At 46.7% G+C, this 23,891-nt stretch overlaps 1 protein-coding gene across 1 annotated transcript in view; it reads right to left on the bottom strand.

The window, feature by feature from the left end:
- Positions 1-1,114: 1,114 nt before the first annotated feature.
- Positions 1,115-23,891, bottom strand: part of NECAP1 (NECAP endocytosis associated 1) — a 37,548-nt gene continuing 14,771 nt past the window's right edge. The window contains exons 2-8 of the mRNA XM_015418925.1: positions 20,161-20,261; positions 16,448-16,552; positions 15,735-15,816; positions 5,141-5,249; positions 4,824-5,010; positions 2,260-2,365; positions 1,115-1,935 (exon numbers count right to left, since the gene is read on the bottom strand). Coding sequence (XP_015274411.1) covers positions 1,887-1,935; positions 2,260-2,365; positions 4,824-5,010; positions 5,141-5,249; positions 15,735-15,816; positions 16,448-16,552; positions 20,161-20,261 — 739 coding nt within the window. The 3' untranslated portion in view covers positions 1,115-1,886. The remainder of the gene's footprint in view (positions 1,936-2,259; positions 2,366-4,823; positions 5,011-5,140; positions 5,250-15,734; positions 15,817-16,447; positions 16,553-20,160; positions 20,262-23,891) is intronic.

Below are 23,891 nucleotides of genomic sequence, written 5' to 3'. Positions count from 1 at the left end.
GTGAGAAAGATCAACGGTAAATGAAGTCAATAAATAAGCATCAAGATTCATTACACGGCACAAACAGGATTTTCCAGTTTTATATCATTGATTTTTAATTGCCATTATTGAACAAGTACATCTTATGCTTTATATACATATAGATGAAATATTACTTTTTCAGTATCTGCCAATACATAATATATTATCTTCTTAATTCTAGCTTAAAAAACAGAACACAGAAGGAGAGGCTCCTGGTTGATTTTGTAGGGACATTATCAGATCTCTTGGGGTTGGGACACAAAGCTACTGAAATGACAGGACCTGCTACCAACCAACATAGAAGATTCAGGCAGATCCCAGTCTAGTCACCCTGGCTTGCCTGCTATCACCAGGCAGAGAGCCTGAGGAGGATAGGAAACCCTTTACAACCAACAGTGAAACAAAGATGATAGAAGGGTACAGATAGTTGTAGCAGCAGATAAGCCAAGGAATACAGGTGGGGTGGAGGAAGGTGATGAACAGCTGGGCATTTAAAGCATCAACTTCCTTGGAAAGCAGAAACTGGTCCCTGTTTTCCACAGACAGAATAGGCAGATATTAGAGGTGAGCCCATAACTTCACAGAACATCTACTTTCCTCCCTGACTAGTGGGGCCAAGTTCCCCTCTGCGGCTCTGGCATCAATAGCATGCAGAAGGGCTAAATTGTCAGCAGATTTTGCAAGTGTTCCAAAATCAGCTATCCCCCTTTCAGAAAGTACCGAGCCATGGATCACAGGGGATCCAGCTGATATGATAGGTTAATAATTACTGCTTAGTAGCATGACAGAAAACAAACACTGTATAGCGTACAAATCTAGAGCTCAGCGATAAAAATGGGTTTGTTTGTGAGAACATCCAGCAAAGCGAGTTCTTTTTGCAACCATTTCCAGCCTTCAGAGTACAAGGAAGGGGTGCAAATTCATACCTTCACAGCCACCTGAACACTTGGTGGGGGGAAAGGATTCAGAAACTATGAAGGTAATGGAAGTTAAAGACCTTTGCAGAGTGTGGTGTGAGAAAGAAAATTATGAAAAATTATTCTGTGATCCACTAATATTGCTTAGGGCAGTACGAATCTAAGCATTCTTGTCCGGGTACAAGGTCTCCCCCCCCCCCATGTCAGGGAAAGCAGCATGATGGTTCTGTCTGACATGCAGGTGGGCCCTGCTGTCACTATCCGCAGGGATGAAAGCAGGAAAATGTCTTACATGTTAACACTACTTACTCGGGTCCACTTCTCCAAAGTATGTTCAGTTTTCAGGAGGAAGTCACAGAATCAGGGAATTGGTGGATGCACACAAGGGCAAAGGCAATCCAAGCCAGGAACTATACCCTTCTCCTACCACAGGACTAAAAGGAGAAAATGTTGGTGGGGGGAAAGCCTGAGCTAGTTAGTCATGTGAAGATATTCCGAGAAAGCCATCTGCCCCAGGGAGAAAAGGTATCACCACTTGTACAAGATTGTTCCCTGAACTTTCATTTCTACCTTGTTTTTAGACACTAGTGTCCGGGGGAGGGGGGGGTCCAAGGTGTTCTGTACTCCTCAGCGACAGCCAATCTGCTCTGGCTAATAGGGCTACTCTTGTGGGAGGCCTGGAAGACAGAAAGGGAGCCGGCCCTGCTCAGGATTCTCCCCTGCCTCACAGCACAGCCTGAAGCTGCAGGGCAGATGGCTAGAGCTCCCCCTCCCCACAGGTTTCCCCAGGTTCAGTGTGAAATGCAAATGGAAATGTTAACAAAAGCAGGACTGTCCAAAACCACTTTTTCACTGAAGACCCAATGACAGCCGTTCACTCCCGTCACCTACGGAGCCACCGTGCGCCTGGGTCGCCAGTCCACTCCCACTTAAAAACTTCACAGTCCTTCAGAACTGCACCCAGCTGGATGACTGGGGAGACTGGCTGGGAACGCTACTGGAAGAAAGGAAAGAAGAGCATCAGCGGGAGACGGGGGCAGTCTCTGATGCCGGTGCAGTGTGCCTGCACAGAAATTGACATTCCTCTATGACCCTGGATCCATAAATCTTAGGGTCTGTCTACTCCCCGCTTAAGACCTTCCGTCTGGAGTCTGCTGGGAATCCCAACACTGAAAGGGGGGGGGGCCTGGGGTAAGCAGCAGATTTCTCTCCTTTAATTTTTAAAATATGTTTCGGGATTGATGTGCCATCTATGCTCCAGGGTCCCCAGGGGATCTTCTGCTGATGGGCCCACCCCCCCACCCTTCTCAGAGCTGGCTACCTGGATGCAGCACTGAAGTCTCCCCAGAGATCTGTGGTGGCCGGAACTGCGGCAGGGGCAGGCGCCGTTGGGATGGGAGGAGGCAAATCCAAGTCAAGCAAGATATCTGCAAGGAACAGAGGCACAGGTCCGCTTTGTTATGTCCTTCTCTCCACCCAATGCTTCCTTCCACAGAGCTCACGGCAGCTGAGATGGGTCTTCAGCACCTGCTTAGTTTCAACCCTGATGCTTCAGCCAGTGCCGCTAAGACCATTCACAGGCCAGGGAAACTGGCTGGGGGTGGAGCTGGAAGCTCTGCGACAAAACAGGTTCCCCACCTACTGTGGGAAGAGGAGGGCTGCGCAAAGGGGAGGCATTTGTAGGAATAAGGGGGTTTGCTTAGCCTTTCCACACCTGTGCCTTCTCTGCCACCATCTCCACAGGCACTTCCTGATCTCTCCCCACCACGACGACAGATCTGGCCCCCGGGCCGCATGTTTGACACCCCTGCTCTAGACAGACAGTAGAAGCCCCTGACCGGTGCCTGGAGGCGGAGAAGGCTGAAGGACAAGGATGGATGTATTGTTGATCAGACAGAAATATGAACCACAATGAGGTTTTCAACCAACCCGAATGGGTGCACTGTCTTGCTGAAGGACCCAGTTCAGTATCTGGGAGAACTTCTGGTTTCAGATCTGCCGGTGGCAGAAACAGACATGGGCGAATTTGACCAGCTGAGGCGGATTCACCTTTAGCAGCCTTTCCCAGAAAGTAGGGATGCAGCCATTTGTGCGACCAGGCACTTGAGGCCCCCGTTCCACCCACATGAGCCTGCCTGGGCCTTGAGAGCTGCCCTTGCACAAGCGGAAGGCAGGGAACATGCAGCGGGGCCTTCTTGGCTGTGGCCCGCAGACTCCGGAATTCCCTCCTCACCAGGCCCAGTTAGCTCCTTGCCTTTTGGCCTCCCAGAGATTGACAAGGTGACAGCTGAGGAGGAGAAACCATTCCCCGCCACAGTACCCATTCATTTATTGCCATTTTCAGATTGACTGTGGTTTGGGCTCCCCTAGTCCATTCATGACTTTGTGTCTTTTTACTTTGCTTTTATATATTTTTATTCCTAAACTGCCCTGCATACTTTTAATAGAAACGTGGAGTAAATTCCCAGCGTCCAGCAACTTTTCACTCACTGTCTTTGTGCACCCAGGAGCCTAACCCTTTGCCAGCACTGAAGAAGAAGAAGAGATTGGATTTATATCCCGCCCTTCACTACCCAAAGGTGTCTCAGAGTGGCTTACAAACCCCTTTCCCTTCCCCTCCCCCCAACAGACACCTTGTGAGGCAGGTGGGGCTGAGAGAGCTCTTGACAGAAACGGCTCTTTTTCAAGGACACCTCATGACAGAACTACGGCTTGCCCAAGGCCATCCAGCCAGGTGCAAGGGGAGGAGTGGGGAATCAAACCCGGCTCTCCCAGATTAGAGTCCGCGCACTTAACCACGACACCGAACTGGCACTGAGCCAGGAGCGGAGCTTTCTGCGCAGCTCTCAGAGAAGGACTCAAAGCGCTGGCAAAGGGCCAAACCCATGCCGGGCCCAGCAGCCTCCACCACTGGGCTGCCGGTGAGGAGAAAGGCATTCGGAGGGGCTGCCACAATTCCACCGGATCCAGGCAGTCCAAGTTGAGAGGAGGGATAGGGGCAATGTGAGACTTCCTCTCACCAGGCACCTTGGTTGGAAGAGCGCTGCACCCAGGGGCACACCCAGAGAGCGCGCTCCCGACTGGCTGAGCTTCGGCAGGCGCTTTCAGACACATCTCTGCATCTCCCTCAGGACACTGAGAACAGCCTCTTTCTCCACACCAGAGCCAGTCCCAAATCTCAGGGCTGCTTTACCTGGAACGTGGTGGCAAACGTTTAGCAGGCGCCATTCGCACAGGAAGCAGGAATCTAGGTCAAGCTGAAGCTCCCTGCGGCAGGAGTCCTCCTCACTGGGGTCCCTACGGGCACCGTGGGGCCCACCGGCACCTTCCCTGGCACCTGCCCAGTGCTTTAGAAGGGGGGGGGCTTTGGCCCAGCAAGGACATGGGAAATTTGATTGGCTGCACAGATTTTTTAAAATGTCACTCTGACAGCAGCTGCCAGCACAACAAAAGGATCTTCAGGGTGTGACCCAAGGGAAGCCACGGCGGCCTTTCTGGGCCTGACTCCACCCCCTGCAAGCAGCTATTTTGTGGCTGTGCCCGCCACCACATTGTGTCAGAATGCCAAAGATGCCCCCAAGCGCAAAAAGGTGGGTGACTCCTGCCCAGCAGGGCCACAGAGTCCACTTGACGGCGTCAGGAGAACCTGAGAACAAGGCTCACCCCACTCTTGGCCCCGGCTCCGATCGTCTCGGCTATTTATGCTTACAGGACTTGGTTTTGTCCCGTCTTTTTTGTATTACAGTTACACAAAATATTTATAGCCCGCCTTGTCTCCTCAGAAAAGACGCGTCGAGGCAGCTGACAGTGAAGCAAAAAGCACCAGACAGCCAAAAGCCCAGCCCAGCCCTGCCACAGCCCTCCGGCCCGGCCCCTGGTGATTACCTGCGTGGCCCGCATGGCTGGATTTCTGCACCGGGGGTGGGGTGACGTGGTTGGAAATGGCCGCCAGGGGAGGAGGTGGGACAGAAGGGGGGGCTGCTTTGCCCCCCGGAGGCGGTGGGAGCAGGCTTGGCCCTCCTGGTCCAGCTGGACGTGGCTTGGCTGCCCCGCCTTTCCTCGTTGGCATGTTCTGCAAAGAGAAACATCAAGCATCAAGGGGAATCCTCCTCAAATAGAAGGGGGGGGGGAATCCCCCTGACTCTCAAAATGAGCCTCTCCACAGACTGCCAGTCAGGGACCGAGAACAATTGGACTCTCACCCCGATATTCAATTTAATGGTCTGTCCTTCCTTAAAACCGAGGTCCAGCTTCGGACGGCTGTCAGTTTCCTGGGACTCCTTGGAGATTTCGGTCTCTTGTTTCACCCACCTAGATTATGGAGAGAGCGGCAAAGAAACACACTAGCACAGGAACAAGGCAGCAGGAAGACTAACTGCAAAAGGCACGAAGGATACAAGAAAAAGCTCAACAAGGATCTCCTGGCAAGTCCTCTGATATTCTGGCTCCCTTTCCATGATACTGGAGACGAGAAAGCCCATCCCTTCTGAGTACACCACTCAGTTTTGCATTCTGCCCGTCTTCCAAGAAGCACAGAGGAAGCTGACTTGAGGCTGCCTTGTTTTATCTCATCAGGTAGGTTAGGCTGAACTCAGTACCAAGGTTGCTCCCCTCAGTGGTGAATGGACAGGATCTTGGTAAAGGGGTTGCTCCTTCCATTCACTCCACAGGCAAGGCTATGCAAACTATTCAGATTCCATTTCCCATTCTGGTGGGAGAAGCCCATCGCTGCCACCACCCCCTCAAGCCGTAATGCAGAGAGAGCTCGTCCAAAACAATAAGATTAATGTGACAAAGAATGGTGTCCAACTATAAGGAAGTGCAAGAGTACAAAGACAGGGTAGAGGACTTCCCCAGGGAAAAGCTACGGCTTGCTAAGCCCCCAGGAAGCCAGCATGCAACCCTTTTGTGTCCCAAGAAAAAACAGCGAGTTCATCCAGGCAGGTCAGATACCTGCCAACCACCATCGAGAAATCCTCATGGTAAGTCCAATGTTTTGTCAACCCTTTGCTGGAAGAGTATCCTGCTAAGAGATGGTGAGTTGCGCATCCTGAGTGCACATCTCACTGATGGAACAACAGAGGTGGGTGGAGCCCTGTCTCCCGAAGGCTGCCTGGGAGGAGGCCCAGGCATTGTGCCTGCAGAGTTTCACAGAGGAGGAGGAGGAGGAGGAGGCTGCTGGTGCCCGGATGGCTGCCCTTATAGGGAGCACTTGTCCATCGTTTCCTGGTACTTTTTGAATCCCCCCACACACACACACACACATGGAGGATGAGCTGAAGGAGGCAACTATGGAATCCAATGCATGGATTCAACTGTTTGTCCAGTTGCTCTATGAGCCGATGACATTGCAATTGAACAAGAAATTGGTACTGGATGAGCCCCTCTATTTAAAAAAAAGGTGGCAGAATTCTGCACTGCTGCACTGCTCCCTCTAAGCTGTGGAGTCCTGTGAGCAAAAATTCTACTTTGTGAGCTACTACGAGAGCCAGTTTGGTGTAGTGGTTGAGTGCACGGACTCTAACCTGGGAAAACCGGGTTTGATTCCCCACTCCTCCTCCACTTGCACCTGGCTGGATGGCCTTGGCCAAGCCATAGTTCTGATAAGAGCTGTTCTTGAAAAAGAGCAGTCTCTGTCAAGAGCTCTCTCAGCCCCGCCTACCTCACAGGGGGTGTCTGTTGTGGGGAGGGGAAGGGAAAGGAGTTTGTCAGCCGCTCTGAGACTCCTTTGGGTAGTGAAGGGCCATGGGGTATAAATCCAATCTCTTCTTCTTTTACTGGCATTAAAGCTGTGAGCGAGCGATTTGGCTACTTCATAAATTAGTTTGCTCTGGAGCCCTCCTTCCTGAGCTAAGACAAACGTGTGAGCCGGAGGCTAAAAATACTGTGAGCTAGCTCACACTAACTCAGCTTAGAGGGAACACGGCTGCTGAGTATCCTGAACACTGAGGATAGCAAGCCTTTCTTTGGTTTGGCCCAGCAGTTACCCAGGTTCATAATGGCAAATTGGGCTGCCACTCTGTCAGCTACTTCATCTCCTTTAACTCCAACATACCCAGGAAATCTACAAAAAACAGTATAGTCTAGGTGACAAAGAGCTTCCAACAAATCCCATGTCAATACTGAACTGTAGGAGCGGATGCATCTGACACGCACGTTCAAGTCACACAACCTTCTGCGAACAGCACAGCTTGGAGTCCTCCTCACTGCTGTTTAGAGCTCCTCCCAAGCGTCCTGAGAACTATAGGCAGCTTCTGATTCATAAGTGCCATGCACTGAAAAATGACCTATATGCAGTTACTGATATCCTTCAGGTGGTGTTTTGACTCACAAAAGCTGGGTAGGTCAGCAACAGACCCAAAGAGAGCACCTGGCCCGGGAGGCATAGGTGATGTTATTGAAACACTATTATTCTGTCACAGTTACAACTGGAGCAGAAGAGATTCAAGTCTAAGAGCAAAAGCTGGAACTGAACTTTGAGCTCCAGAAAAGCTCTTGCGCAACACAGCAAAGATACTGTCTCAAGACCGGCAGCCAGGTAGGGACCACAAGCAATGCAGCACGTTGTGCACCGCACCCGTTACACAGAGGGTCAAATGCTTCCACCCCTGGGTCAGGCACAGGGGTTTCCAATGCATATAATGAGCTCCTCCTGGAGATACAATACAGTCTCCACTCAAAAGTAACACCAGGCCGTGATTCCACTGAACTAAGGTTACAGAGCCAGAATGCAAGACACTCCATTAATTATGGTTAATTAGGGTTCAGCAAACCAGGATGTGAAACTGAGACATGAAGCTGCTGTATTAACCACTGTCAGTCTTAACTATGGCTTCACACGGCATACGAAGGTGGGATCTTGGCTTAGCCTTGCCTTTGTTTCCCTTTGCCTCTCCCCCGTGACAGAAGCACCTGGCAGGAGCAGCCCGAAGAGAGAACCCTCTCACCTTTCTTCCCCTCTTGTTCGCCTCCCTGGCCAAACCTGTGCGGCCCGGCCAGCTGTATAAGTGCCACGCCAAGAGTGCCAGGGGTATTTTTGTTGTTGTTTGGGGAGGGTTGCATTTCTGTGTGTGCATGCGCAGGTGTGTGCCTGTGCCTGGAAGTCATGGAGACCTCTGGCGACTCCTACTGGGGAAGTGGCATGATAGCCTGCCTCCGCCTCCTGGCCCTGGTCTCCCATCCAAATACTTGCCAGGGTCGGCCCCGCTTCGCTCCCGAGACCTTGAGGAAAGCAGGCTTGCCTGGGCTGCCCAGCTCAGGGCTAAAGGGTGCCAAAGATTCTGAAGAGGAATCCCCCACTCCTACAGAGCCACGGGCCCATCGTAAAGGGGAGGGGGACTTCCAGAGGATTTTCCTTAGTCAGGCACGGCAGTGGTGGCTGGCATAGCACCTGCCTCTCTGTAGGGAAGGTGAGGCAAAGAGTGTGCCAACTGCAAGACGAACTGTGGTTTCACAAAGTAGCTACAGTTAATGCAAGCCAAGGCTTCATGCTACATTCAAACCAAGGCAGGGTCCAGTTTCTTTAAAGCTGGCATTCTTGAAGAATTAGACACCTGAAAGCCAACAGCAGAAGCCAGTGATGTAGTGGAGCCAGTTTGGGGTCATGGTTAGGTGCGCGGACTCTAATCGGGGAGAACCGGGTCTGATTCCCCACTCCGCCACTTGCATCTGGCTGGATGGCCTTGGGCAAGCCGTAGTTCTGATATGAGCTGTTCTTGAAAAAGAGCAGTTTCTGTCAAGAGCTCTCTCAGCCCCACCTACCCCACAGGGTGTCTGTTGTGGGGAGGGGAAGGGAAAGGAGTTTGTCAGCCGCTCTGAGACACCTTTGGGTAGTGAAGGGCCATGGGGTATAAATCCAATCTCTTCTTCTTCTTCTTCTTAATCTCTAACCTGCCCCCCTCCGGAAAAAAAAAAGAACAATGCCCTGATGGATATTCCCCTCAAGCTCAAAAGCTCTGGAATAAGCAGAGCTGCTGCATGAGGCTCCCCAAGAAATCCTCGAGACAAGCAGATGCCCAGACCTGCATTCTTCCACAGACCCTCTGCAGCTGCTCTTGCTGTGGATGAGACCCCCCCCCCCCCCAAGGCTCAGACACTCTTCCCCCCTTCCCTCAGGGCTGGGCCTCAAGACTTGGGAAGTCTGATCGAATCATAGGATGTTTTGACATCCAAGTCCAAGTGCTTCAAAAATGATTTCTTGTCTGCAAACCAGGACTCTAAGACACATTTTAATCCTAGTTGGTGGTGTACAAACCAATCCCAAATTGTTGAAATGTCTGGATTCAGATGTCACATTAAGTTGTGCTTCTACCAAAAAACTTCCCAAACCAGACATTATTAGTGAGGGAGCATGCAAGCCTGAGAGACTTCAAGCTCACTCACAAAAGAATTGTGGCTTGTTTGTGATATCTCAATGTATATATCCTTATCCAAGTCTCCCAGTGATGTGGTGCTGGTCCTAAATAGCTACCCGGCTGTTGTGTTAAAAGTGAACAAACTGAAATTAAACCCTGAAAAGGCAAAGATCACGCTGGCTGGGAAGGTGGGGGTCTTGGAGGACACTGCGTCCTCCCCACTTTTTGATGGGGTTCAACTGACCCTTGTTGACTCAGTTAAAAGTCTTGGGGTTATGCCGGATTGAACACAATTACTGGAGAAGCAAGTTAAAGCGGTTGCAAAAAAGGCTTTCTTCCAACTCTGCCTAGCTTGTAGGATGGCCTCTTATCTTGATATGGCTGACCTGACCACCAGAATTTTTTTTAAAACTGTCTCGAATGGCAGATTTTTATTGAAATGTTCACATGTATGTATTTAGTGATCTTAATATTTTTCTTCCATATTTGGTCCCACTGCTCCAAGTTAATATTATGCCCAATATTCTGCACCCATTGAATCATATTCCCTTTCACTATCTCATCCAACAATAAATCATCAAGTAAAAGTACATAAAGTCTTCGTATAAGGTTTAGGTCCGTGGATATAATAACCTTTTCAATCTCTAACAAGTTTTTATAGAATCCAATTTTCTTATCTTTGGTAAATCTAGATTCTATTTGCGCTCTTTGCCACCACTGTAGATCCTCAAGTAATTTCAGACGGTCATCCGAGTCTAGTATATCCAGGTATCTTCTCTGTGTTTTTTCCTGGAAGTGTAATAGCTGGAAGCATTTGGAAGTGTAATAGCTTCTAGTGGGACAATCAGTTTTGAGTTTTTTGTATAGAACCGGTTATGTATATTTTCCCAGACTTTCATTAGGGATGCCCGTATCCAGTGTTGCTTAAAATATTTATGTGTACTTGCCTTTCCATACCATAAAAAGGCATGCCAACCTAACATGAGGTCATGGCCTTCCAATTTCAGTATTCTCTTGTCTTCCAATGTGACCCAATCTTTAATCCACATTAATGCCGCTGCTCTATAGTAGAGATTCCAATTAGGTAGACCAAAGCCCCTTTCTTTTAAGTCTTGTAGAGCTTTCAGCCTTATTCTGGGTCTCTTACCTTGCCAAATAAATTTTGATATTGCTTGCTCTAATTCCTTAAAAAATTGATTTTGCAAGATGGGAATTGTTTGGAAGTACATTCATTCTAATTGTTGCAATATGTCCCATCAAAGATATCTGTAGATCTTTCCATTTCTCTAAATCCTGTTTTGTCTTCCTCAGCAATTCTTTGTAATTATTCTCTTGTAATGAACTGCATTTATTTGTCATTATAATTCCTAAATATTTTATTTTCTTCTGTAATTGAAAGCTTGAAATTTCTTGTAATTGAGTTGCCCGTTCCTCTTCCATATTTTTTATTTATTTATTTATTCATTCATTCATTCTTTAGATTTGTATCCCGGCCTCCCTGAAGGCTCAGGGTGGCTAACAAGGGCATAAATGCCTAATAAAAACAATAGTCAATATCTTAGTTTTATTAATATTTATTCTCAAGCCAGCTACAAGTCCATAGTCTCCAAGTTCTTGTTTCCAAATATGAATTGAGTCCAATGGATTCTCCAGTATAAATACTAGATCAACAGCAAATGCCAGGAGTTAGTATTCTTCTCCTTTAAATTTCAGGCCCTTGATCTCTTCTTGTCCTCTTATTGAATCATTAAGTATCTCCAAAGCAAAAATAAACAACAGAGGAGAAAGCGGGCATACCTGTCTAGTCTCTTTTTGGATTTCAATATGTTGTGTCTGTTCCCCAATAATCATCACAACCGCCTTTTGTTTGGTGTAAATTGCCTGGATCATCTTCACAAAGTTAGCGCCGGCAATCGCCTCTTTTAAAGCTTTCAACATGAAGTTCCAGGTCACATTATCAAAGGCCTTTTATGCATCTTAAAATATCAAAGCCAATGGCTTTTCCGGGTGTGCTTCGTAATATTCTATTAAGTCCAAAATACATCTTAAATTGTTCTTAATTTGTCTTTTTGGCAAAAAAACCAGCTTGGTCTTTATGTATTATGTTTGATTTTAAAAAATTAAGTCTTTCAGCTAATATTGAGGCAAATATTTTGTAATCCACATTTAATAAAGAGATTGGTCTATAATTTTTTATTTCTTTCATCCGAATCTTGTTTGTGAATTAGTGAAATTATAGCTTCTTTCCATGATTCTGGAGTTTCTCCATTAACCAATATGTTGTTGCAGACATCTTTAAAATGTAATTGTTCTTCAAATGTAAGATAAAATTCTATTGGAAGTCCATCTGGGCCTGGTGCTTTGCCTTTATTTTGTCTTTTTAAGGCCTCTACCACCTCCATCATTGTGATTGGTTGATTAAGGGAGTCCCTTTGTTTTTCTGTGAATTTCTTTGGTTGATGCATATTTAAATATTCTTTTATCTATTCAATATTTGTATCAGCTTTTCTGTATAGCTCTTTATAAACGTTTTCTACTAAGGCTTTCATTTCCTATATTCTGCTTGTTTCTGATCCATCTCCTATATTCAAGGCTTTTATAAATGATTTTTCTTTTTGTTTCCTAATCTTATAGATGAGCCATCTTGTTGGTTTGTTTGCATTCTCAAAGAAATTTTGCTTTGCAAATAACAATTTTTTAGCCATTTCTTCTGATAGCCTTCAAGTAAAAACTGAGGATAAAGAAAAGTTTAAACAACCAACTCAGAGTGAGGTGGAAAACCCGGACGATTATCAAAAGCAGGAGTGTATACAGAATGTGGTGGATAGTCCGGATTATTTCCAAGAGATGGTCGGTAAAGAGACTCAACCTTCACCTTTGAAAATAGTGAGAAAGAAACAAATAAAAAGACTTTTTATAAGGTTTCAGTTGTTCAAAAAAAGTGCAAAGACTGAAATACAAAAGGAAAATAAGACGGAAGGAAAAAGGAACAAAGCAGGGATCATGGAAGTCTAAAAGAGACAGTAAAACTTGGGAACTGGAATTTTTGAAAACCAAAGGGGAGAGATAAGGAGTAATTTACCACACGCATAAGGATAGAAGGCATGTAAAAATGTTGTACCAAAAGAGCAAGCTACAGATGCAAAAGAAGAAAAGGAAAGTGTTTGCAAGAGGTGAAATTAATGGTTTTCTGACAGGTCTTTATATGGAAGAACCGGCTTTAAAATCTTTGATCTTTTTTCTTTTGGTGTTGTTGTAAAGGACTATTGACTTTAAAGATAAAGTTAGAAGGGCTAGAAATTGTTAGAGAAGTAATGAGAGATTACCCATACTAGATAGAGAGGTAGTTAAGGGAAAAATGGGTACAGCAAAAATAAAACAGGGGGGGGGGAGATAAAATAAAATAATAATTAAGGCAACTTAAAAATAGTAGAGTGGGTCACATTAGGAGTGTTTAATTAATTATGTAGGTTTAATGATGTTAGACTATTTTGGTTAAGTTATGATTGATTTATGTTTGTGGGGGAAATTAGCAACGATTACATTATTGTTAAATAGATGGTGTTGGTGGCCCAGAAGCTCCTCTCACACCCTCCGACAAGCGTGCAGAGTGAGCACGTTTTTCCCCATGAGGGCGACATTGTCTGCTCGCATCGCTCCCCTGGTCAGTTCAGCAGTTGGTCTTCCTGAAGGTCAACCTGCCACTGTTCGGTTTCCCGGTCCTAGACTTTGAGGGTGATTGAAGGGAGCACGCATACTTGTGCCTGCAATCCCCTCTCGGCCTGTGCTGGGAAGTTGGGTTACAGCGCTCTTCCCATGATTAAAACTAGAGAGGCTAGGGAGAAGTAGCAGCCAGGGCCATTTTGATTGGCACAGAAATGCCCCACCAATCTCCCCACTTCCATCCATCCCACCTGCAGCAGAAATACCTCTACAGAACCCTGGTAGCCGTGCAGTGCAGGGTAATGTTGAAGGTGGTGCCTGTATGCACCTAAGTTACACTGCCAGCCACCCCAAAACAAAACTGCATGCTGAAATTGAAACAGCATCACAAAAATTGTTCTCCATTTGAACACGGTAGAGTAGGGTAGATGCCAGAAACCAGCAGAACCCACAGGAGCACCATAAATAATGAATGTAAATGAATGTTGTTTATTGAAAAATAATTTTCTTTTGCAGGTGTGAGGTGGGAAAGGGAGGGAGAGCCTGTGACGAAGGGCCGCTGCCGCACCTAGGCTAAGCCTCCTCCACAGAGGCGGGCAGTGATGGGTGGAGTTGGTGTACTGCTGCAAGAGGAGGATCAGTGGACAGAGAAGACACTACCCCCTCCCTCTCACTTTCTGAGGCATTAGTGAGCAGGGCTTCTTGTTGTGGTGATTACTAACTTGCACAGGTTTTGCCCCCTCAGTTTATGATGCAGAGAATCTCCGGTTTGACCTGAGCTCTGTTGGGCTTGGCACTGTCTGGCACAGTGGCAAAGGTTCTGGGGGCCACATTGCACAGGTTCTGCTGCTGGCCTGGAAAACATGCTCCCTCAGTTTATGCTGCAGAGATTCTCCGGTTTGACCTGAGTTCTGTTGGGTTTGGCAGTGGCACACTGGCACGGGTTCTGGGGGGCACATTGTACAAGTTCTGCTGCTGCTAGCCTTGCAAACATGCCCCCTCAGTTTATGCTGCAGAGATTCTCTGATTTGAACGGAGTTCCATTGGGTTTGGGCACTGACTGGCACAGTGACACTGGTTCTGGGGGGCACTGCTGGCCTGGCAAACATGCCCCCTCACACCACCACCACACCTCACTAACAGATTCTTGGGGAGACACTGTCTGCTGCCTGCCTTTTTTCCATCCCCATAGGAAAAATGGAGAATTGGGAGCACCCTCTTTGGATACCACTGGAATTGGACCCCCTGGTCCAATCTTTCCAAAACGTTGGAGGTCTTTTGGAGGAGATGCTCCAGCAGCTACAGTCCAAATTTGGTGCCTCTACCACAAACCCCCTCCCCCCCAGCCCCCTGAAAACTTGTTAGAAGATTTTTGCCATTGAGTACAATGGCCCCATAGGATATAATGGACCCAAATTTTTTTGGATATCTGAAAATATTTGGATATCTATACAATACTGGTATTGGTATTTGAGTTTTTTCGGATGTCCCAAAAAAATTCGGGTTCGATATGTCCGAATCCAGAAAAAAACAATTTTTTTCTACCATCCCATTCGATCTAGGATATCCGGGACTGCATAAACATTGTTCAAATGCCCACTCCTGGGCAAATTATCTAAACTCTTTACTTGCAAAAGGGCATGTTGTCACTTACTACCTTCCTTGGAATTCCATGGCGTGCAAATGTATTCTTAAGTCTAAGAATCACTGTGCCAGCAGTTTTATCTGGCAGTGCCACTACCTCTGGGTATTTTGAATAGTAATCCACTACAGGAAAGGACTGGTAGTCAAAAATGTCTATACCTACTTTTTTACCATGGCAAATCTGGGATTTCGTGGGGTATAAGTGGCTCCTTTTGATTTTCAACCGCAAATCTAGCACACACAGAAAAACTCCTAACCATCCTTTCATTGTCAGCACACATACCCGGCCAATACATTAGCCCTTTCGCCTGAGCCTTTGTTCTCTGAATGCCCTGGTGTGATTCATGAAGCTGAGATAACACACCTTGTCTCAAGGACACAGGAATAAACAGTCTCTCACCCACATACACAATGCCATCTTCAATACGTAGTGCATCCTTGATGGCCCAAAAAGATTTTATAGATGCAGGGACATCTTTATAATATTGTGGCCACCCTGACTTTAAACAATTTATTACCAAATGAAGATGTTCATCTCATTTCGTGGCTTCCTGTATAGCCTCTAGCCCTTCAGGACAGGCCTCTAACATCTCCACTTCGTGTATGACATTTTCTTCCCATACCTGTTTCTCATCACTTGTACGAAGATCCACCGCAGCTCTTGATAAAGTATCAGCTAAATACACGTGCTTACCTGGAGTATGCTGCACATTAAGCTGGTACCACTGTAATTGTAAGAGCATGCGCTATAGCCGAGCAGGGGCAGAACCAATTGATTTCTTAAAAATTGCCTCCAGCGGCTTATAATCAGTCTGCACATTAACAACTTTGGTGATGTATTGATAAAACTTTTGAATTGCATACACTACAGCCAAAAGCTCTTTCTCTATCTGTGCATAGTTTTGTTCTGTTGGGCTATCGGGTTAAATACATCACCATAGAATGGAAAGCCACCTACTTAAAGATACACACACATCACAAAGAGAGCATACTTCAAGAGGTGCTCAAAATCAGAGTAGGGTTAGAACATACTGAGCCAGAGGGATCAGTGGTCTGATTTCACAGAAAGCACTTGCATATTGAGTAAATGGAGAAAATATCTCAGGCAAGTATAGAACCGGAGAGGGAAACTTACTTGAAATGATCCTGCAGTGAAACATTGAAGTCAAAGGCATCACCCCGGTCTCCGAAGCCTATGCCGATGAATGCATTGCGCCCTGAAAATTTCAGTAGAACAGCCATTCAATAGAAGTACTGGTGGTGACAAAGACTTTAACAGCTTACCCCATGACCAAGCTCGGGAAAACATCTGGTATAAGGGCTATAGAAAAACACTGCCAGCATCTGCATCCATGCACAATGCTATGCATTCAAGAGGAAGCCATCTATCTTGCCTTAGTTTACAGCCTTTTCATTCCAAATGTTTAATCTTCTAGTCTTTAAACCTACACCTTATCTCTTCCATGACAGCAGAACCTTTCTGACAATGGTGGGAGAAAGATGGCTGGTTAAAGATTGCATTTTTGTGGCCTGTGGCAAGCTGCGCTACTTGCAACAGTTAAACACTATATTATTCTAAAACTTTTGGCATCTCTTCAGCACCACACCGCTATGCAGTGGCAACTAAGGCTTTTACTGTGGTTGAGTTCAGTCCCAATGCAAAATGACACTGAAGAGCCCTGCGCCTACGCCCAGTGATTGTTCCTGGGTGTGTCGGCTAGTGAAGCATTTGCACTACTGGGAATGTGTGCCGTCTTCCCTAGTCCTGCTCCCAACCACCTCTAGTCAGCCACATCCTTCTGACGAGATAGCCACCCCGCTCCATTTCGCTGCATTCTGCCCGCTCACCATTCCCATCCTGAATCCGGATGACAAAGTACCGGCTGGAATCTGTCACGGTCTCCACAGCGATGCCCGGATACTGATCCATTGGAGCCTGAGCAAAAAGCTCCCCTGAGGAGACAGAAGAAAGCCTCAAGAGACCTCAACATCCCCACAGAGAGAGCGGGCAGACGCCGCGCACGGCTGCCGTGCAGAAACAACAACCAGCACCACATTTCGTAACAGGAAGAGAGCAGCACAATTTCACAAAAACACACAATACCTTTCATTGCGGCCAGTATGACATGAAAAAGTCCTTCGTGTCATTTGGTTTGGCATCAATAAAAGGTTTTACATTATTCTGTTTCTTTTTCTGGGTTGTGTGTGGACCAACAAGGCTGTTTTACAACATTTTCCCATAGTTTCACAATATATCAAAATAGTTGTACTGAATATAAATTATTAAACCAATGATGCTAACTTGCATTGCTAAACCTTAGCTCACAAGGATAAATATTGCAAATGTAGCATTCAAAATAAAAATCAGGAAAAGTACTATTGTCAAGCCAACAGCAAAAGGAAACTACAGCACTTGCTGCGTACCTCTCTGGCAAAGAGCTCTACTACAAACTGCAGGTTATTCTTCTGCATCAAATGCTGCGGAACACCTCCCTTGCAGAAAAGGTCCCACTTGTGAGCAAAACTAGAGGCAGGAGAGATGTTACCCATTCCCCAGCTGCTTTCTCTTTAAGAGACATTCCCATCTCTTCAGTGGGTGGGAGTGCACGAGCACCAACTCACACACACAACTTGCCACAGGGCCTAGCATCATGCAGTGTGTTTCCCCTAGGGCCTAGGCCACAGCAACAACATCAACTGCTGTGGAGAACCCTTGCCACGTAACAAGGAACATGTTACCACAGAGAGAAAGGGACAAATGCCTTTTGTTACAGGGCTGCAACACAAAATCACACACCAGTCCGGTAGTCTGCCACCAGGCCCTTTGTGTCAAACTTGGCCCTCATTTGCCATATGTTTGTTCACTGTCTATTTCATGTCACTGCCTTGTTTCATTCCACCTGGGAATTGGGGGGGGAGGGCGTGCGTGGAGCTCCTCTGCTGAGAGTTGCACTGGCTTGTAACTGAGTCTATGCGGGGCCTCCCTGTTGTGGGAAGTATGCGTGCTTGACCTTGAGTACCAGACACTGCTAGATAGTGTAACTGTAGGCTTGCAGGTGCTGGGGGAGGGTTAACGAAGCACAATAGTTTTGGCAGGCTGGATGTATGGGTGTGATTGGCCTGGTCCCCGGGGTGTGTGTGTGCGTTTGAATCATGTGTAACTGGAGAACTGGTGCCAAGGGAGCCAGCTCTGACACAGATTCGTCTATGCTTGAAATCTCTTTATCTCTCAATAAACACATCACTGGCAAGAGAATGTTGTTGGGAGTGAGTTTCTTCAGGACGTGACACTATAACTAACCCAACAGTCAGAAACCAAAGGGCAAAGCTTCTAACCCTCCTGGGTCTAAATCAGAAAGCCCACCCTGTGAGGTAGGTTCACAGAAGGAGTTTCTCACCAAAAAAAACCAAGTTACACTGTTAGGTGGTCAGCTAGTCTAGGCTCTGGATTTAGATTGAGGACTGTGAAAGCAAATAATCACAAAAGTAAATCAAAAAATATTTTTATTAAGGTGCAAGAATAAACAGGAACAAAAGACTGTGAGGATAAAACAACAAAACTAGGGATTTAAAGGCTAAATAAAAGTGTAATATATTCCTTCCAAGTTACAAGACATTACCCATTCTCAGATGGAAGTTCGAATGATCCAAAGCGGCTCTACTCCCAAGTCACCAGAGTGATGGCCCATGCAAGCAATGGCCCATGCAAGCAGTTATCCAAGAAGGCCGAAAATGAGCAAGAACATAAGAACATAAAAGAAGCCAATGTTGGATCAGGCCAACACTCTGTCACACAGTGGCCAAAAAGACCAGGTGCCATCAGGAGGTCCACCAGTGGGGCCAGGACACTAGAAGCCCTCCCACTGTGCCCCCCCCCAGCACCAAAAACACAGAGCATCACTTGCCCCAGACTGAGAGCTAATAGCCACTGATGGACCTCTGCTTCATATGTTTATCCAGTTCCCTCTTGAAGCCGTCCATGCTTGTAGCCGCCACCACTTCCTGTGGCAGTGAATTCCATGTGTTCATCACTCTTTGGGTGAAGAAGGACTTCCTTTTATCTGTTCTAACCCGATGCCCACGAGTTCTTGTAGATGAGTCATGAGTAGCCACCATCAAGCTATAGCCTAGAATCTCATGACTTTATGGGTATAGGGACCTTTGTGGTCCCAGGCCTATGAACCAATAAGGTCTCTTAGTGATGACACATAGTCAAAGTGTGAGACCAATGGCTGAAAAGGTGCCATAAATGGTGGCCTGACCTGGGAGGAAGGAACAAAGCCAATCTGCAGCTAGGTTTGACCTCTTTCCCACAAGTGCAAATCATGGGCCTAATTGAAAGGAATGTGGCTAATTGGAAAGCCAGTACCAGGCGTCACACTCCCTTCTGCAGCTGCTGTTACCTCAGCTGTACAAGGTCACCCTGTTCTTTCTCAACAAGGCAGTTTTGAACTCTGTTTAACTCACAAGCAGGCCGCATTTGAGCCAGAACCAAGCTTTGAATCAGAACAGAATTTTAAGGGAACCCGCCACAAGGGATGTGCCAGGAGACCGGCAAACCCACCGTGACCATGCCTCTAACTGGGGCAACCTGAACTGCTGTACACTAACACTGAAAAAGGCAGCAAAGGCAGGGGAGGGAGGCTGAACAGGGGAGGAACGCACATCCATTTCAGCGACAATTCCATGATATACTTCTGGTTGTGGCGTTCAAGTATGCGCGAATATTCTCCCCCAAAAGACAAAGGGAACCTAACTTAAGACTCCATACCAGAGTTAGAGTATTACACTTAACCATACTGCAACACATGTTTTATTTGATTACTTGCACATAAATGCATATGAATATGCCACATGCTCATGTACTATCAGAAGCAGATCTTCTGAGATATGGCTGTTGCAACACTTTCCACACAAATGTCTTCATTTTCATGAGTACCTTTCATACAAAGATTTCTCTGCTGAACACACTTACCAGCATTCTCTGCAGCCATGGATGATAAACTGTCACTTTCAAAAGTATTAGTTTATACAAGGCTAAACACCATTCCTGTTTCCGTTTCCTTCCTCTCTGGATGAGAGCCAAATACATTCTCCACGGCAGCGATGCGCTCAAGCCACTTAACATTAAAAGATTCAGCACTTGCTGCAAAGATGGAAAGGCAGAACTACTTATCCTTGATCCATTATTATTTCATGTCATTCTGCACTAGGCGTAATGCCGTCTGCTCTTCCAAAGACCAGAACTGAGCACAGCACAAATACATCCCTACCTGTGACGTCATATTACTTGACAACATACACACACAGTTGCCAGTTAGTGTTTAATGGCAGAAGTAATCGAAGATATCACCATCAAGTGGGAATCCTGGTACAACAACAGGAAGGGTAGGGTTACAGCCAAACACACACAAAAGCATGACGAACTGGAAATATAAGTTCTGCCAGCAAAGCTTTTACTACTGGAGTGACTGGAAGAGTCCCAGTACATTTGGCTGCACCCCCTGATCTGGGCAACTGTGCCTACTCTTGCTACAGAATGCCATCCTGCAGGGCCTCACCTGAAACTTTGTCCTCAAGTTTTATGTAGGCAATTTTGCCCTTAGAGGTAATGCGGAGTCTTCCAGTCCAGTCCGGCTGATCCAACTTCCAGTCAGAGGCTCTGCGAGGGTAAACAAAGGGACAGATGTTTATCCATAAGAAAGCCCCTCTCAGCTTGCTGACCTGTCCTGCTGTAGGATTTCCAAACAGCCTTGCTGATCCAAACTGTTATGGTTGCCTAGCAAAAGCCACTGAGGGTATTTGTTTATTAAAGAAGAAAAGAGGAAGAAGAGATTGGATCTATACCCCCCTCCTTCACTCAGAGTCTCAGAATGGCTTACAAACTCCTTTCCCTTCCCCTCCCCACAACAGACACCCTGTGAGGTAGGTGGGGCGGAGAGAGCTCTTTCAAGAATTGCTCTTTCAAGAACAGCTCTGACAGAACTATGGCTTGCCCAAGGTCATCCAGCAGCTGCAAATGGAGGAATGGGGAATCAAACTCAGTTCTCCCAGGTTACAGTCCGTGCACTTAACCACTATACCAGATTGGCATTTCAGATCCAAACTCCAGAAGATACAGACTTACAGAGTGCCCACCACACTAATAGAAAGCCACAGAACCTCTAAATAACAGAACTCCTTTTGAGACTGTGATAAAATAAAAGGAAGAGTGGAATTTTCACGAACTGCAACACAGAAGGCACCTACACAGCAAGAAACAGAAAAGCAGAAGGGGGGTGGGGGTGGCGGCTAATGTTCAAGGAACAACCATCAGCAGAAGGAAGTGAACCTTCCCAAGTGGCTATGCTGAACAAAAGAGAAATCTGATTACTGACAGTCTCCATTTTAAGAGCCCTGAAGTTACAAGAGGAGAAGAGGCACACTGTTCAGGTCTTTTGCTTCATTTTCCTTTGCTGTGACAGCAATGCAGAGTGGCAACAGAAGCTCCTGGCTGACATATTAGAGAACATAAGAAGAGCCCTGCTGGATCAGATGAATGGTCCATCTAGTAGAATCATAGAATCCTAGAGAGTTGGAAGGGGCTTATACAGACCACCTAGGCCAACCCCCTGAGCCCAATGCAGGAGCAGCCTAGAGCATCTCTGACAAATATTCGTCCAGCCTCTTCTTGAAAGCTGCCAGTGAAGGGGAGCTGACCACCTCCCCAGGCAGCTGACTCCACCTTTGAACCACTCTGACCGTGAAAAAGTTTTTCCTAATATCCAGCTGATACCTTTCTGCGCGTAATTTAAACCCGTTGCTTCGGGTCCTATCCTCTGCTGCCAATTGGAACAACTCCTTGCCCTCCTTCAAATGACAGCCTTTCAAATAATTAAAGAGAGCAATCATGTCCCCCCTCAATCGCCTTTCCTCCAAACTAAACATCCCCAGGGCCCTCAGCCTTTCCTCGTAGGGCTCCGTCTCCAGACACACACACCCCGATCATCCTCGTCGCTCTCTTCTGCACCCTCTCAATTTGGCCCACATCCTTTGTGAAGTGAGGCCTCCAGAACTGCACACAGGACTCCAGGTGCGGCCTGACCAAGGCAATATACAGAGGGGCTATGACCTCCTGCGATTTCGATCCTATGGCCCTTTTAATACAACCCAAGACTGGATTTGCCTTTTTTGCATCACACTGATTGCTCATATTTAGTTTAGAGTCCACTCTTACCCCAAGATCTCTTTCGCATACACTTCTCCCTAGAAACGGATCCTCCATCCAGTATTTGTGCTTGACATTTTTGTGGCCCGGATGTAATACTGTGCATTTATCTTTATTGAATTGCATCCTGTTCACAACTGCCCACTACTCCAGAGTATTTAGGTCTTGAAGAATTTTAGCTCTATCTTCTTGGGAGTTTGCTACCCCTCCCAATTTGGTATCATCAGCAAGTTTAATGAGTAGCCCTGCTACCCCTTTATCCAGATCATTGATAAAGTACCGGGCCCAAAACCAAGCCCTGCGGCACCCCACTGGACACCTCCCTCCAATCTGATGAAATGCCACTGACCACCATTCTTTGGGTGCAGTCCTCAAACCAGTTCCCTATTCACCAAACTATCCTATAGTCCAGTCGACAGACTTCCAGTTTGCCCATCAGAATGTCATGGGTAACCTTATCAAAAGCTTTACTGAAATCCAGGTAAATCACATCAACAGAGTTCCCACGATCCAGTAAGCTTGACGATGATGGACAGAGGCTCTGCAAGTTCATCAGACAGTTCTTTGAGCACTCTTGGGTGCACACCATCAGGCCCAGGGGATCTGTTTTCATCTAGTGCAACCAGGTGCCTCTCCACAACCTCCCTGTCAATGTCAACAGGACACTCAGGTGTCCTGTTATGTCCTATACCAGGGGTGGCCTAACTTGCTTAACGTCAGATGTTTGAGAGCCACAAGACATGAACAAATATTACACGTTTTTATTGAAAAATATGCAGATTTGCTTTTTATTAACATTAGACTGTGTGAAAGAGCTGCATGCGGCTCCCGAACTGCAGTTTGACCACCCCTGTCCTCTACCATCTCTAGATGGGATCGAGTTCTTCTGGGAGAAAACAGAGGCAAAAAAGTAATTAAGCCTGTCTGCTTTTTCGCTGTCCTCCACCAGAGTTTCTCCTTCTACTCGCAAAAGCGGTCCAATTCCCTCTTTTACCCTGCGTTTGCTTCTGACATACCTGTAGAAGTTTTTCTTATTGTAGCGAGCCCCCCTGGTCAGACCCAACTCATACTGAGCTTTGGTTTCCCTGATGGCTGATCTGTAGTACCTAGTAACTTTCATATACTCTTCTTTAGAGGTCTGACCTTCCCTCCATTTCCTGAACATTTCCTTTTTCTCCCTTAGCTTATTCTGAAGCTCTTGGTTCATCCACATCGGTTTCTTGGAGCCCTTACCATGTTTCTGTCTTGCTGGAATACTGAGGGCTTGAGCTCGCAAAAGCTCATGTTTGAGAAAAGCCCACCCTTCACTCGCTCCTTTCCGTTCCAGTACCCTCCCCCATGGAATGACTCCCATCAAGCCTCTGAGTTCGTTGAAGTTCACCCTACGAAAATCTAACCTATGAGTCTGGCTACAAACCTCCTTGACCCTCCCCCCCAGCAACTGGAATTCAAGGAGGACATGGTCATTTCCCCCTAAGGTCCCCACCACCTTCACCCCGTTTACCGATTCTTCCCTGTTGGTTAATATTAAGTCTAGTATGGGCGAGCCCCTTGTAGCTTCCTCCACCATTTGAAAAAGAAAGTTGTTGGCCAGACAGATCAGGAAGTTGCGTGATTCTTGTAGCTTTGTTGAGCCTGTCTCCCGGCATACATCAGGGAAGTTGAAGTCTCCCATAATTATAAAGTTCTGATGTCTGGATACTCTACCAATCTGTTCAAGGAGGGCAGCATCCATTTCCTGTCCCTGGTCAGGCAGTCTATAGTAGACTTCAACAACAATACCCTTTGTCCTACCTCCCCTTATTTCCACACATATACTTTCCATGGACTGTCAACCACATTCTTCAGAACTTCCTGACATTCTAGCCCTCTCTTCACATACAGCACCGCTCCACCTCCTCTTCTACACTTCCTGTTTTTCTTGAATAACTCATACCCATCCACTATCACATCCCAGTCATGAGAATCATCCCACCAAGTCTCAATGATTCCTATTAGAAGAAGAAGAAGAAGAGATTGGATTTATACCCCACCCTTCACTACCCAAAGGTGTCTCAGAGTGGCTTACAAACTCCTTTCCCTTCA

Source organism: Gekko japonicus, unplaced genomic scaffold, assembly GCF_001447785.1.
Source record: "Gekko japonicus isolate JY-2015 unplaced genomic scaffold, Gekko_japonicus_V1.1 scaffold2269, whole genome shotgun sequence".
Classification (NCBI taxonomy): domain Eukaryota; kingdom Metazoa; phylum Chordata; class Lepidosauria; order Squamata; family Gekkonidae; genus Gekko; species Gekko japonicus.
Note: the sequence above shows the minus strand (reverse complement) of the source record. Positions and strands in the feature narration are given on the sequence as shown.